The sequence below is a fragment of the Hippocampus bargibanti genome, linkage group LG13 (assembly GCF_051943395.1).
Source record: "Hippocampus bargibanti isolate YZ-2025 linkage group LG13, ASM5194339v1, whole genome shotgun sequence".
Taxonomy (NCBI): domain Eukaryota; kingdom Metazoa; phylum Chordata; class Actinopteri; order Syngnathiformes; family Syngnathidae; genus Hippocampus; species Hippocampus bargibanti.
Genome location: NC_142746.1, coordinates 14,058,987 through 14,075,270, shown reverse-complemented (window position 1 = coordinate 14,075,270; position 16,284 = coordinate 14,058,987). Strand labels below are relative to the sequence as shown.

Sequence of the window (16,284 nt, the reverse complement as noted above, 5' to 3'; positions counted from 1 at the left end):
GTGAATATGTAAATACGGGGGAAAAAGTTCAAAAGGCAATTTGGGTGGTATTTCTAAATAGGTTATTTCATTTACAGTCAACACACCGGCGCTAACTGCAAAGCACAAATTACACAGAGTCACACAAACTTGTTCGCACGCGTAGAAGTTTAAAGGACAACCGACGTCTCCGGACAAGTTGTGTCCATAATTTGTAAAATGGCTTCAATTGACTTCTACTGAGCATATTTTAATAAGATTCCACCCCATATAGCTATATTTTACGTTTTACGACCCGCGCTGAATATTCAGGAAGTCTTGTTTTGGAGTTGGTGACGAGTCCGTACGTGACGTCACTAAAGGAACGCCCCTGACCGAAAAAAAAGACCTTCCATCACGTCAATGTATTTTGCTGTACTTGTTTGGTCTGGGGACCTCCTGTTGCACCCAAAAGCCACCAGAAGAGGGCGTCCAAGCTCCATATAAGGAATTTATCACCCTGTGGAAACGGAGGTGGCCACAGGAGGTCGCCATTTTGTGCCTCTTTTTCATTGAGACATTTCCCCTCAATGTTGCCTCATAATGGCACTGAATAAATTCTTTAATCGATTGCAAACATGTATGCTTTCCTCTACAGAACCATTTGAATCATATTCATAACTGGATGTGTAACAAGAAAGCAGATTCTCCGAATCTGAAGCCATTGTTTTGATTCTGCAGCAATGCAAGACGTCTTGGCGTGACGTCACGAACTGGGGGTGGGACTTTCTGAAAATGCCCAATTCGCAGGTCATTTTTTTGCAGATTTTGGACACTAAGTCATTTTTATTGTTTTTTTGCATTTGAATAAAAATAGCATACTGCGCGTTTTCGGTATTTAAGATGCTATAAAACGTTTTTCTTATGTCAGTTAAGAAACAAAAAAGTGACGTCGGTTGTCCTTTAAGCCACTTCAATGCACTGCTGCCTCCACGAAGGCACCAAATAGCACCATTATAATGCTCATTTTTCAAAGTGCTGGTGAGTCACTTTAACTCAATTCGAAAGGCAGATGCCAACCTTCCACGACTCACTTCACTCTCCTTTTGAAAAAGAGGAGAGGATAATTTGAACCGAAATGAAGCCAACGAATTAGGTTCTCATGTCATCAACAAATGCTCACATTGATGTGCCAGGCAGAAAAACGCGTACACTGTGTTTTCTGTGTCTGTTGCATTTGATGCCAAAGAAAAGGTCATCGACAAAATGTTACTATGATTTTGTTCCACATCAAAATGTTTTTTTGATAACTCAAACAAAGCGAGAAAGATGACGTCAGCGTTGACGTCAATCGACTAAATTTGCATCAAAAGGTCTTCAGCTCCACTGTTAACTGCTTAGCTGCATCATCATTCACTTGGACTACAGAAAACATTGCTCTAAACCACAGTGACAAATAAATATAATTATCCAACTACAGCTTCAGCTAATACTGTTCGTGGAATAAATGTTTCTCCTGCCTGTTTAATTTCACACGATTTATGCCATTTACATTGATACAAAAATACAAAAATATTTTTTTTTACCTTAGACAAAACTTTGCATCTGTTTAGTTTTGCAGATGTTAATGCTCATGGATATTTATACAGTGTATTAGAAATGCACAAGGGTGTATTAACTCATTCACTGCCCGACGTGCAGAAATGTGTCCACTCCAGTGCCAGGGTTTCTGCCATTGTCACTTGAATTCCAGGACCCACAGAATATTGAGTTTCAAGACTCCAAAAATATTCAATACAGTTAGAATTCTTAGACACTTTTCTTTCATCAGAAAAAAAGACTTAATTCCTAAAGTATATGGTTCTGGAGTTATATGAGCTTAAAATGAGGGCGGCTGTACAAAATACAATGCAATACATACATATTAGTTTGTATAGCGCTTTAACAACAGCTGAAGCTGGAACAAAGTGCGAACATGGAAAAAAGGGAAATGCTGCCCCCTTGCGGAAAAGACAAAAACATTGCCAGAATTGCCACGGCCAGCGTTTTATCGGCACCCAAGCATGAAAAAACAAAACCCGAACAAATTCGGGAATGGCGTTCTGCTTCATATTTTCAATTATGTGAATGAGTTAACCACATAGTATGTATGAAAACCGACTTCGTGCAGTTTACTGTGCTGGCCAAGGTAACCAGATTACACACAAAACTGAAAAGTAAGTCAAAGTCAAAGTCAGCTTTATTGTCAAATATGCTAATATGCATGACATACAGCACAGATGAAATAACTATCCTCTCGGACCCAGCGTAATGGCATTGTTTTGCTGCTCTTAGAGCCTTATTTTCGATGTGCATTCAATATGTGTGTTGAAATCCGTCCAAGTCAGTCTCTAGCTTCTCCATGTCAGAATAAGAAAAGCAGTGTAGAAAATAAATGGATGGTTTCTTCTCTATTGCGTCAAATTGTCTCTACAGGTGTGCTCACTGACAATAAAAAAAAACATATTTTTGTATTTATTTCATTTACTCGAACAAAGCTACACAGTCCCATTTTGCAAATGGGGAGGTTGACGATGCATAAAATGAGGTTGGCTTTTAATTTCGGCTCAGCTTTTGGTGGTGATGATAACACGGGTGCAGGAGCAGTATTGCAAGTTTTCATGGTCATTTACCGCCGACTGACAGCCCTGCCAAAGCAGAACGGACTTGGACTGACAATTGGATCATGTTCTCCCAATTCAGTCGGAGCTGTCGGAGAGGAAGTAGTTGTGTTAGAATTCATGTCGCAAAGAGGGTACAGCAAGTGCTGATGAGGCTCTGTGTCTTTGTGTTGTCATATTATTTATTTCGTTTTTTTTAATTCAAGATGGAGTGGCTGCCATTCCAGCAGCTCCTGTGTTTTATATTTTGTTTTTCTACTTCTTTCTTACCTTTACTCTTCCTTTCATAACGCTAGCGCGAATGGCTGACGCTACTCACCTGCACAAAAATAAATAAATAAATAAATAAATAAATAAATAAATAAATAAATAAATTCTTATCCTGTGACTGTAAAGCGTTCTTGAGGGTTTTGAAAGGCGCTTAGAAATGAAATGTATTACTACTATTATTATTTGTATCCTAGAAGTATATTTCGGTTTCAAACGGGTTTGTGACCCCGTCCTAGAAAATTACACATTAGATGTTAAAACAAATCGTGTTTATAGATATTTTGTACTCTGATTGTGCAGAAGGGCAGTTTTCTTTTTGTATTTTGCTCGACTTTGCACAGGAAAAATTGGGTGTAATAGCGCGTTTAGGGTATTGTGTGATTGATTTTCCCAGTCAAATATAACACCATTCCTCATTTGCATAAAAATCATTATCCATATTGCAGGAAAAAAAACTGAAATACAGTTGTTCGGAGTGTGTGCGTGACTTTGGCCATTCAACTTCGTGGATGATGTGACGTGGGCAATTGGGAGACGTCTGTGCACCCACCAATGTACCATCACTATAGAGGAAATATATTTTGTTACTCTAAACTACTTTGCAGAGGCACGGACAATGCTATTTTCCTGATCACACAGAGATTATATTCAGGCTATTGATCACATAGATGTTTATAGATGAATGCATTATTTATAGTTTAAATGCTTTGGATTGAAATCCCATTGCTTTTTCTTCAACACCTTTCTTTAAGTTAATAGTGCCACTTAGAGGATTCAGATAATACAATTGGATGATGAAGCATCTTTGAAGTTTCATTTTCCCATCACTACCAATTATACTCCACGTGTTAAAAACACAGTATCAGAATCAGTATCAGAAAACCTTTCATCGTCCCACAATGGTGAAATTTGCTATGTGTTATGTGAAAAGAATAATCTTATATTTACTTATCGGATATTTTTTTTACCAAACTCTCACAAGAAAAGTGTTCAAAGATATAGTCATTAAATATTTATTTATAGTAAATAATTATCAATGGATTTCCCCTTTGCACAGATTTTTGTTTTTTTGGGAGGGCAGCTGTCAACCACAGTCTTCACAGTGCATGGTTGTGGGAAAGCATCTTGGGAAACACTGTCAGTCAAAGGAAAAATAGGTAATTAACAGAGGCAGAGTAAACCAAATCAATGTCGTGTCGGTTATTTATTGCCATCAAGTAAATAAGAAAGGCTGATCCTTTAGAGTGAGCGCATAAAGCAACAATTTTTATGCTTTATTTCCCCAGTGATATGAACTTGTCACTGTGTGCATTCGAGTGGAAGAGAAAGCTCTTCATGCACAGTGGAGAAAAAGTTCGAGGCTGGTGCTCACTCACATCATGCCCATGAACAGAGTCGCCATGACAGCAGGCTCATACGTCCATGTTCGCGCTGTTTTGATCTGAACAGGAACTAAGAGAAATAAAAAGGCACTCTCACCAACACTCATTTTCCCCTCTGGAGCTGTGCATTTCTGCATATATTTTTAAAACGTTATTTCAATGTTTTAGTGTTATGCTGCAGAATATATAGAACCTACTATACCCGAAGGTCTTGCAAATTGGCATATTGAATATTAGATGCAAATGGTGTCTGGAAATTCTTTTGGACATACTGGATGATCGACACAAGGCTTTTTATATTTTGTTACTGTTATTTGGAAGTTGTATATCATATTAATTCGTTGATAAAATGTTTTGCTCTTACTACAACCACTGATAAGCATATTGGTAAAAGGTAAGAACGACATTCAGTTTTAGAGATATTGGTGATATTATAGCTTATTTTCCATTTGCAGCACAGAAATTATCACAACATTATGACTGCAATTAATAACATGAATATAATAGAGCCTCTTTGTTTTTGGTATGACCACTCATGCTTGATAAATAGTTCAATACTAGTTGGTTTCATCAATTTGTGGTGTTAAAGTGAAAATGCAGTCATAAATGTATCTGTTGTATTTTATATTTGATTAATCGGGAGAAGGATGTTGAGCCTTGAACTGCTAGGCGGGAGACCGAGAGAAGACCAAAGAGGAGGTTTATGGATGTTGTCCAAGAGGACATGGAGGTAGCTGGTGTGAGAGAAGAGGATGCACAAAACTGGGTTAGATGGAGGACACTGATTCGCTGTGGCGACCCATGAAGGGAAAAGCCGAAAGGAAAAGAAGAAGATACATATGTACGTGACAATTGTGTACTGCTCGGACATTATTTTTGTTGTCATTATTATTTTCTGAAGTACTTTCATATCAATTTAAAATGGTGTAAAATCGCAAGGAAAAATCAGATCTTCCACATAGATACCTCTATTTCAAGAATAATGCATTTCAGCAACTGGTTATGCATAGCTGTGTATAGTACCGTATAACCAATTTTAGTGAAACATGCTTTGTCTTTTGAATGCATTGAAAGTCATGCTTAATATGTCCTAAATGGACATTTTGTCCATCTGGTAGACTCAAAGCAGCCCATGTTGTATAAGATCACATGCATAATGCAGAATGATGCATAGATTATCATCCACCTGCCTGTGCTTATTGCAAATCAGCTTTATGACTTTAAAATGAAGAATTCACTGGTGTGTATTTACTGCTTCATCTTGGCTGTGGGTGTGCCCCAAAGTATGGCAGATCACAGATGGTGACGGCTGCTGTATGGAAATTCATGCTTTTTGAAATGTCATTTTAATGGTTGTGACATTTTACTGAGAGAGCACAGAATGCATATCTTTTGTTGTATATGAGTTACTTGGAAACACGTCTCAAAGGCAACTGTCATGCCTTGGTTTTTGTCTACAATTTTCCACTGATGGAAATGCTTTTTCATGCTAGCTGAGTCCCGTAGACACCCTTTCACCTCTGTGATCAAGCATTAATTAGAAGAGGCGACATCAGATACCCACCCAGACGTAATTAATCTGCTGCGGCTGCACATCACACATCGTGGTCATCGAAGAGCTGGAAAGGGGGAACAAAGCAGGCAAGGTGTAAATGAGGTTGTGCGAGCAATTTAGGCTCTGAACATGTTGAGAGGAGAATATTGTTTGGTAAAGGTCTTGTGACAGCCATGCAAGATTCCCACTGCATGAAAATTACCACGAAGACAAAAGCCAACAATATCCAAACACCATGCAGTCAACATATTATAACCGTTGAGCACACATACTGCAGCGTTAACACTCTTAACACCAGTGACTCACATTGCTGCAGGCTGACAGTAAGTAAATGGTGACTAATTCATATTTGTTTTTGACTTGAGGTGAAAATGGACGACACAAACAACAGGATAAAATATTTTACTAAAAAATGTTATGATATTTATTAACCATTAGTGGATGCTCAGAATCCAAAATAAGAAAGCCTTTAGTAGTCCCACAATAGGTAAATTTGCATATATATATATATATATATATATATATATATATATATATACACACACACACATATATATATATATATGGTCCGTGGGTCCACATTGCATACCTGTCATCTCTGTCCTATTTTGTGCTCCATTTCTTGGCCGACTTTCATCCATTTCCACAAATATAAATGAATGTATGTGACCACAGTGCCCTCTGCGGGCGATACAACATTTGTTCACTGCAAGAGTTGGGCCGTGATGCGCCAGCAGAGAGCGCCGTGGCATATTTTAAAAGATTGTAAATCGCCTGCCGCAGAGGGTTTGACTGCCATTGTAACATTGACATTTTGGTCAATGCATTAGTGAGAGGAGTTGACTGTTTCGAGATTGGTGCATTCATCATACTGAGGCCTCATATGTCTTCTTTTTCGACTCTTTTAATGGGCTCCACCTTTCCTTCAACTAAATCTTTTTTTTATGTAACTCCAAACAGAGATGCATGATGATGCTGATTGCAAGCTGCTCTCTCTCAAAGAGTGATTTAAAAGGAGCTGCTGCACTCTCTTATTAACATGGGGAGTGCGACTCAGAGGGCTGCCATCAAGTATTACAGCTTAACACCATTTAAATAGACGCCTCTGGACTTCATTAGAAGTGGCTACACTTTAGAGAAAGTATGAGGAATGGTGTGAAACAAACCTTTTTATGTTTATGATTTGAAAAACATTTCAAAAGCAGAAAACACTCCTTTCCATGATTTTAGTTGACTCCCAAGAACGTTTACAAAATAATCTTCCTTTTAGAAATCATGTAAAGTGAATTCATTACTTCATGGATGAAATTATTGTCATCATCGGACCTTTTTAAAACAACATTAGAGCACAGAAAAATGTGCAGATCGTCTGATGAGTTAGTGCAGAGAGTACCTTGTGAGAAATCAGTATACGGAGAGAGGTGGTCATCCCGGGTTTTGTATTTCCGCATGGAGGGAGGTGTGTTTTGGAAACTTTTACCACACCTTCCCCTGCAGCCTCTTAAAAGAAGCCGATTGAAGCCATTAATCCAAGAAATGGCTGTTGGCTGCTGTATCTTGACAGCCTCTTGTTTCCAAGGATGAGCTTTGTCTGCTCTTAGTTGCATGTAAAAGTTCATTTATTTGACCTCTGTGGTACAAAGTATTTGGAAAGGCAGTTAAGGAGTTAATGTGTTGTATCAATACCCCCCCCCCCCACCCCAACCCGCTCATTACCTGCAAGATGAGATAAAGGACAGCGAACTCTTCCTTCCACTATGTTTGCCTTATGCTTTCAATGTGTTGCAAAACAAACAACGCATATATGATTGTGAGGATGAGATGAGATCAGGATTTTTTTTAAACAATGGAAATACCCTGTTTGCCCTTTTACGGTACTATTGACCACAACTATTAATATTCATACTTGCATTTGGATACATTGACTTTTTTCAAAGACCGGAAAGTGCTTTATTCACAATTAAATCACAGGAGCTGAAGATATCAAATACTTTTATTGAATTGAGAGTTCAAAAAGCAAAATCTGAAAACATCAAGCGTCCATAAAAATAAGAAGCCGATGATGGTGCCAGAGTCAGCGCATGATATGTTGTATCTCTGCTTCACCGAAAGGAAAACAGATCCCAGGAACGTTTTGTCACAAGCACAATAAGTAGTAGGCTCACATTAATGTAAATGTCAATTTGCCTTCACGCGGTACATAAAAAAAAAAAAACAGAATATTTACTTAATATTCCAATTCGGGACAGAATAAGTATATTGAAATACTTTATTCTTGAGCAGTTGTACAAAGTATTTCAGTTCAGAGTCTGCATACAGTTGGAGGAAAAGCTTTCTCCAAACATTTTCAGTTACTTTTAAGGCAGGCTGAGGTTTAGCGCAAACACAATAAAGACTGTAAATCGTACACATACAAAATCTCTCAAGTTCTTGCAATACTTCACCACAGACGAAGGAAAAGATAAGCGGTTCAAGTTCCGACTGGGCTGTTGGTCTGTTTGTATCGCGATCAGAAGTGTACAAGTGTGAATTAGGGAAATGTGAAATGTGATGCAGATTCAATCATTGCAGTCAACTAAAATAACGAACCGTGAGATTGTACTGAGGGCGATGAAGCATGCATGGATGTTCCATCACTCTTTCTGCCAGTCTTCTTCCGTCATCAGGCATTCTGTTTGCGTGTGATGAATCAATAACATTGATTTTTAAAACAACCCAGTTTTCTTCCAGCCCATCCATTCAGTAAAATATTATAGTCAGGAGCGCATTTGTAAAAGTGAAATGTGAGCATAGGTTAAATCATCAGTGTCATGAAAAGGGAACTGGATAAAATGTGCAACATTCAAGTACACAAATAGTTGGTAGAAATGACCTGCTGCAGGTTGCAAGTGAAGTGGAATGGCGGTCAAGAAAAATTCCACTTTGAGGCCTGGAGTAAAGTACGCAAGGAAATGCAAACATTGGCATTTATTACAAGTTGGCTTCCCAATGAATCTGAAAACTAGATTCAAGCAGTATCACCAAACTGTAGATTAGAGGGCAGCCTGACTGATGTGCTTTGTTTGCGCAATCAATAGAATAAGCATAACTGTACAAACACAACATAATAGCTTATTTTCAAGGCACGTGCGCACACCCCCCCCCCCTCACACACACACGCACACGCACACACGCGCACGCATACACACACACACACACACACACACACACACACACACACACACACACACACACACACACACACACACACACACACACACTCTCATAACACAAAATCTTTTCATTTTTTGTTTGACCATGATATATGCTGGTCATCTTCACCCAGCAGGTTTTGTGTGTTTGTTATTGATAGTGATTTTGCTCATTGGCGATATCTAGTTTGTTCAATCTTACACTTTAATTCTGTGTAATCCTTCTGAGAGTGTCTCTTTTTATAGGGGGGTGTTATTTCAAACTAACATGTGAAAAATGTAATTTAAACAGCAAAACCCGTTGTGAAATTCTGAACAGTACTACTGTATACTGCATCTGAGGGTGTGTACAAATGAACATGATCAATACTAACACAAGACCAATCACAACTATTACCGTATTTTCCAGTGTATAAGGCATACCCAAAAGGCTTAATTTTCTTCAAAAGATGACCCTGCGCCTTATAAGCAGGTGCACCTTATTTATGAAGTATTATTGAGCCTCAACAGGTCTCGCAACTCCTGTCAGAAGCCACCGACTCCATTTTCCCTTGAAGAAGAAGGAGTGTGTTACCCCAGCTTCTGCTGTAGTACCTTATAATGTGGTGTGCCTTATATTTGGAAAACCTTTATGTATTTATATATTATATTTGAAAAACCTTTTTCATTCATATGCCTTATAGTGCGGTGCGGCTTATATATGGAAAAGTTTGAAAATACACCATTCATTGGAGGTGCACCTTATACACCGGAAAATACCGTTCTTAGGGCTGTATCCTAATTGTACACTTACAAAATAAATGCTGCATCGGTGAGGAAAGAATATGCGGTATTTATCCCCTTTTTTGCCTCTTCTCCAGAACTCACAGAAGATGATTCAAACCATGATCTTCAAGCTTGCTCACTCTCTTGGCTGGCAACACAATTACCATATTTTCCTGACTATAAGGCGCACTGGATTATAAGGCACACCTTCAATAAAAGGTGTATTTGAAAACTTTTTCCACCTATAAAGTGCACGGGATTATAAAGCGGAACTTCAATGAATGACATATTTTTTTACTTTTTCATATATAAGATGCACCGCATTAGGAGTACCTTCAAGAAATACTTCAAGACATATTTACAGTGAAGTGAAGTGAATACTTGAGAACTTCATTGTCAAATGTTTTTAAAGATAATTTAAAAACATTTGAGGGAGAAATGGCTGACACCAAAATAAAGGGCATTCAAATTCAGACGAGATGTAATGAAGGCATAGATTACTTTTTCTTAGCGCAGTTGATCAAGGGGAGACTTCTTATCTAAATTTACAGATTTTCAGTTCATATGAAAGTTAATCCCCCTTTTTTGAGATCCTTGCAGGGTTTTATTAAAGTCAAAAGTGTGTTTTTGTTCTATCAGTTTTGTTTGATTGATTCAAACAGAGTGATGTAAAATGATATTGGAGCATCCCAAAAGACATCTTTTTACCCTTGGTTGACTCTACACTCACCTCTATTCACACACGTTTGCGTGTGTGTGTGTGTGTGTGTGTGTGTGTGTGTGTGTGTGTGTGTGTGTGTGTGTGTGCGTGTGTGTGTGTGTGTGCGTGTGTGTGTGTGTGTGTGTGTGTGTGTGTGTGTGTGTGTGTGTGTGTGTGTGTGTGTGTGTGCAGCATCACAGAACAGTTTGATCCTCCTTCATGCTCTCACATAAAAGTATATGAGTCACTGGCTGGTATCCTTGAAGAATTTCATCCATCCCTTTCTTGCACCTTACTCCTCTGCTAATGGAGGAATCTGAAAACAGTCTTTCCCAAACACAGATGGCCCCCTTCTTCCCGTTGTGGTAGTTGTATCGTCTCATGGGATATCTCACTGTGACCACCCAGAAATAGGATTTTAACTGAAACGAAACGCAGCAAATGTCCTCTTGGCCGCTAAATATGGCAGGTTCGTTCGTGTATCCACATGCCCGCTGCTAAACCGGGATAGAGGTGGAAGTGAAGGATGGAGTCGCCAGTGATGGACGTCAACGTTGGCCTGGACAGAGAGTCTTTTTCAATCTCCCTGTCCTAGTTAGACAGGGTTAGGGGATTGGTGCTCGAGTGTGGTGAGATCTACACAGTGAATTATTCAGTGGCGCTTCCTTCAGGCGTACTCACACACAGTGGCTTTCACACAACAGCGCAAAGTCACTTTAGACACGCACACCAACACTTTGTGAACAATGATATTGAGACATCCCTATTAATCAATTGATGAATCAATCATGGGTTATGCTAGATCCCTTCGTTGGCTCTGAATCTTTTTTAATCATTTAAGGACTATTATTTTGGGGTCGGGGGGGGGGGGGGGGGGTCACCAGTTTAGGCTTGAGCGTGACTCAGCAGAGAATTCATGAAGTCACACTTGCTTGAATTCTGTGTAATAGAAGTCGAGGTCAGCGTGGTCACCTTCTAAAATCTTCTAAGTCTTCTCAGAAGAGTGAAAGTGACAGAGTGCAAGAGTATATTCTCTGTTGTTTACACTTGCTGAGGTCCTATAGACTTTCTATGATGAAAGTTGACTCCCGGGGAAAGATCCCAAATCAATACTAAGCGGTCCAGCCTAGCTGTAACACTGATGTATTTATCCTTGTGATTAAAATGACACATGACCGGGAAACGTAAAATGTTGGATGACATAATAGGATTTCAACCGAGCATCCTTTAACCAACTGAATCCTTTCTGTCAGCGTGACATTATATCTATATGCAATACTTTCTCAGCCAGTTCCTGGGTAACCTCTCACTGACTTGCAGGACTGAAAACATGTTACTCCAGATCCTTGAACAAGATTAATTTAAATATGTGCAGCATATATGTACCTCATTTTTTTATAGCATTAACATCCATCAATTTGGAATCCACAACAACTCAGATTGCAGGGCAGATGTGCTGGCAAAAATTCTAATGCAGTACGAGTCTCCAGAGCAACTTTACATCACAATACCACAGTGAAACAAATTCCTTTGTAAATCAAAACTGACCATCATAACATTTGTTATGGCAGAATCTTAACTCACAACGCTTGGACTCTCGCTGTGCAGTTGTTACAAATGTAATGTAGAAATATTAAAATGCACTGTGAGGAATTTTAAATCAAGCAACAGTTGGGTAAGAGTACCATTGTTTTCATATTCAGGCTTTAAGAATGATGACATGTGACAAACTAGTCCCATAGTGACCTGAGAAAATTCTATGCTGGCATCAGGCACATTTTACCTTACATTGCATCAGAATCAGAAAGAAATCAGAAAGCCTTTAATAGACCCACAGTGAGGAAATTTGCAATCTACAGCAACAAAATGGAAAGAGGGTGGGGGGAAAGAAAAAGACATGTATTGCATGTACAAAAAAGTGACAGAACACTGAACTGTAAAACTACACAAAATGTTGCATAAAAAGAACTGTACCTAGTGCAAAATATGAGAATACAGTATGATGAGCATATGATTTATGTAACTGTATTTACTCTACAGAAGTTGGCTGTGCAATTTACAATGTATAAGTCCATACATTTTTTGCATAGGTCATTTTGCTTTTGATAGAGACAATACCTTTGTATGTACTCTATAAGTGAGTGTGTGTTCAGTTTAATTGTAATGTAAGAGCTTTTTGAAAGGTAAACTTGGACATCGCATTTCAACAATCAACATCACATAGCCTTAGCTGTCTCCATCTCAAATTTGTAATGACATCATTAATAGCATACGCATGTACATATTGCACTGACTAAAACAATAAGTGCGATCAATTTGTTTTGATACAGAAAGTATATTTGCATGTACTCTATGCCCAAAACCACAAGGAAAAAAATAATGCATCGTGTAGATTTGTAGCATAATAGAGTAATTATCTCCAGGGGTTCTCGGGGAGTCACCAGATTTGGGATGTGATTTCACGTGCGTGTGTGCGTGTGTGTGCGCGCGCGCGTGTGTGTCATGGCTGACGTGGGCGAACTGCAGCAAACAGTTCCGTGTTCGCGGGGAGAGACTGGCACCGGGCGAACGTAGTTATTTGGAGGAGGGAGGGCACGGAGGAGCAGGAGGATGAGGACGGGTGGCGAGGTACTACAGAAGGAGGAAGAAGGAGTAATCACGCAGGAGGGGGGGGGCGGATGGAAGGCGCAATGACACCGGGTCCTGGAATGTAAAGTGTCCCGTCAAGAAGTCCGTAGTTTGGGGCTAAATCTGCTTCAGGGATGTAGTCGAAGCTGTTCTGGAGCTCATTCCACCCGAGCTCGGCATCATGAAGAAACACTCTGCCAGGGTCGCCCCGCTGTCCGCCTGCAACAGTCCGGTGCTCACCCTCACCAAAGTGGAAGGTAGGCACGAGGCAGGGTGCATGTAGATTTGGGGCGACTTCACGTTTGCAGCGTGCTAAGACGAGTGCCATGAATGGTACAGCTTGTGGTGCGCTATTTTTTTTTTTATGGGGGCAAAACTTTTAACATTGTCATTGAATATCTAAAATGCAGCTGGATCAAGTTAGCGTTAAAGTCGAGTCACTCTTTGCTCATAAAATTAGGTACTTATGCATCAAACACAGAGATAAAAAAAACTACAGACACGTTTAAACTGTTTATATTATAATGTTTTTCGTTAACTGAATAAAAACGTCTCTAAATATAAAGCAGTGCAGTTTTACACCCCTGCACACAATAGTGATTGACAACTGCAGCAATTCCAAGTAAGGGGGAATTGCATTACACTGTATTTCAATAACAGAGGAACCAGTCCAAAAATACATGACACGTATTGACCCTGAGCATGCAGCAAGTTGTTTGGTCGGCTCAGGACCGTGCTCAAGGGCACCTTGACACTACTCAGGTATGATTAAAAAATTCTAACACTCACCCCTCATATATGACTCAGAACTGCGTGATGTAATGTCATTGTGCACGTTGTCACTATAAGCCACACAAGCCTTTGCTCCATGTGCGAAGTTGTTATTGCAGATGGGATTCCCTCCTCGGTCTGCAACCCCTTGTCACTGGAGGCAGAACAAAAACAATTGTTACACCCTTCATAATTGTACATAGCAGAGTTCTGTTTTTCTACACCACCTTTGTTGTACCTGCAGGAGCGCAGATTGTACATTTATATTAGGAAAGGCAACAACACGTCTCTTGTGGCATGTTGTGCTGCATCACCAGGAACATCTAACATGTCCCCAAGCTTCAGTTACGTTCACTTGTCTATCCGGCGTCCTACCTCAGGCTTTACTGCTGTAAAAAAGAGGGAACATCCAATATTGTAATCAAAATGCATTCATAGTTGAATCGGTGGCTGATCTGACAGAAAATTACATGCATGTTTGTCTAATCTCAAGATCATTTGCATCTCCAAGAAGATTAAAAATGATTGCAGTAATTTGTGTGTGTTTGTAGTTGTTATGTGGCAAGATGAATAAACATGCTGAACTTGTGACACCGTTTATTGTTGGACATAAAATGCTCTTTTTTCCCCAATATTTTTTTTTTCACCATCCAAGTTCAGAAACTCACAATTTAAATAATGCAAGGGGGCTTCAATGTTTCATCAGCCTTAATTATTGGCTACATAACAAATATACTATTTTAATGTACAAATTACCTGGCCTTAATATATTTTGTTTTTGATAATACACTTTACAATGCATGTATAAAACAACTACTGTTACAATGCAAAAGCAAAGTGTTTGAAGCACCACAAAATAACCCCATGTGGTATTCCCCGCCACCCCCTGCAAAGGTTTTATATAAAAATCACCATTCAAGGATGGCACAAGACATTTTTTAATTAATCAAAAACCACTCATGCTTAGTTCACAATGCTTTTTGGTCACTGAGTACCCATTTTGGTATGTTTTTTTTAATTAATATAGACCAATCTGAAGACTTTTAAAGTGATTGTTTTTGTACATATTAGCTTTCTATCTGATACTCTTGATCGAATTGATAGAACTGCGTATACTGTATCTTTGTTCCCAAGATTTTCGTACAGGTTGTTGGCAAGCGAATGAAGTTGGATTACCCAGGCAAATTGGATTAACCAGGCAGCTGTATTTTAAAGTCTCGTTATATCGATATTCAAGGGAGTCCGAAAAAATATCGATATAACCGGGACTATCGATATAAATATGAAAACAAAAGAAAGCTTTAAGATGGACATTTTGCTTCAAATACATGCTGAGTCATTCTTGAGTGTTTAACACGGTAGGCTGCATTCGAATGCTCATATTCTTTTACCAGAATTCGAAGGCTGATATCTACACATGTAGGATATGCCCTAAGAGAATAACTGATTCATTAACACGACATCACAAATGCACATTGCAGATGTATCATTTCTGGGGACTGATGGAGAGATGAAGAGACTTAACAGCAGCATTTGTCAAAATTTTGCTCAACAGCGAAGGCGCGTTCAATGTGTGTTTGACAGGCCACTGGAAATTGTGTTTGTGAAGGAGTTGTTGCCGCATACGACTTAGTGCAAGTGGTTGCGAGCAAGAGATTCCACTTCTTACATAACAAGGACTTTGGAACCTTTGTTTCTTTACTGTAACTTTTTTTTGTATTGTTTGTGGTGTAACATAGACATCCTTCTGTTCCTGGGTTTTTGCCTGGAGTTTCATTCATTCTGGTTTATCCTCTCAATAATTCTGGTACGGTAAAGTCACATATGATTCCACCATATTGACCGGAATCTTGGTGTTGTCTCTGAGCGCTTCTGTGACAAATCGAAGCAGACAGAGTTTAGCTATTGATATTCTTCAGTCCATCGAGTGATTTTTGTCTTTGGGGAATTGAGGCGTTCCCCCTGTGTCAGTAGACGTTCACTTCGCGCCCTGCAGTGTCTTGAAAACCCATTTAATGCTTCGTAACCGTACTGAGATTGCGCGTCCCTCAGGAAAGTGGTCTTAATTCCCCACATCAACTCTTCCCACAAGGCTCCATTTGTCTTGACCACAAGATATCCATTAATACACAGTAGCTCAAAACTCATGGTGCATTATATTGGATTGTGGGTGAGAAATTGATTTTCTGTGAATCACCTGCTTTTTTTCAAACTAACATGAATCAACTTACTTGAGAATTACATACATGATCCTTATCAGTTATACAATCAGAATCGGAATCATCTTTCTTGCCAAGTATGTAGAACACACAAGGAATTTGTTTCTGGTAGACCACGCTGCACTAGTATCATCATAAAAAAATTGCAAAGAGGCACTATACAGTTTTATTTGTGTTACTATTTA

The 16,284-nt window shown here is 39.2% G+C and overlaps 1 protein-coding gene across 4 annotated transcripts in view; it reads left to right on the top strand.

The window, feature by feature from the left end:
• Window positions 1-16,284, top strand: part of slc35f3b (solute carrier family 35 member F3b) — a 46,482-nt gene that overhangs the window by 10,283 nt on the left and 19,915 nt on the right. Inside the window, exon 1 of one of the 4 annotated variants that reach the window (XM_089011594.1) lies at window positions 13,044-13,366. The exons of the other annotated variants lie outside the window; for them this stretch is intronic. Within the exon in view, the coding sequence (XP_088867720.1) occupies window positions 13,291-13,366 (76 nt within the window). The 5' untranslated portion in view covers window positions 13,044-13,290. Of the gene's footprint in view, window positions 1-13,043; window positions 13,367-16,284 lie in introns of those variants that run through there. 4 annotated transcript variants of the gene reach the window in all.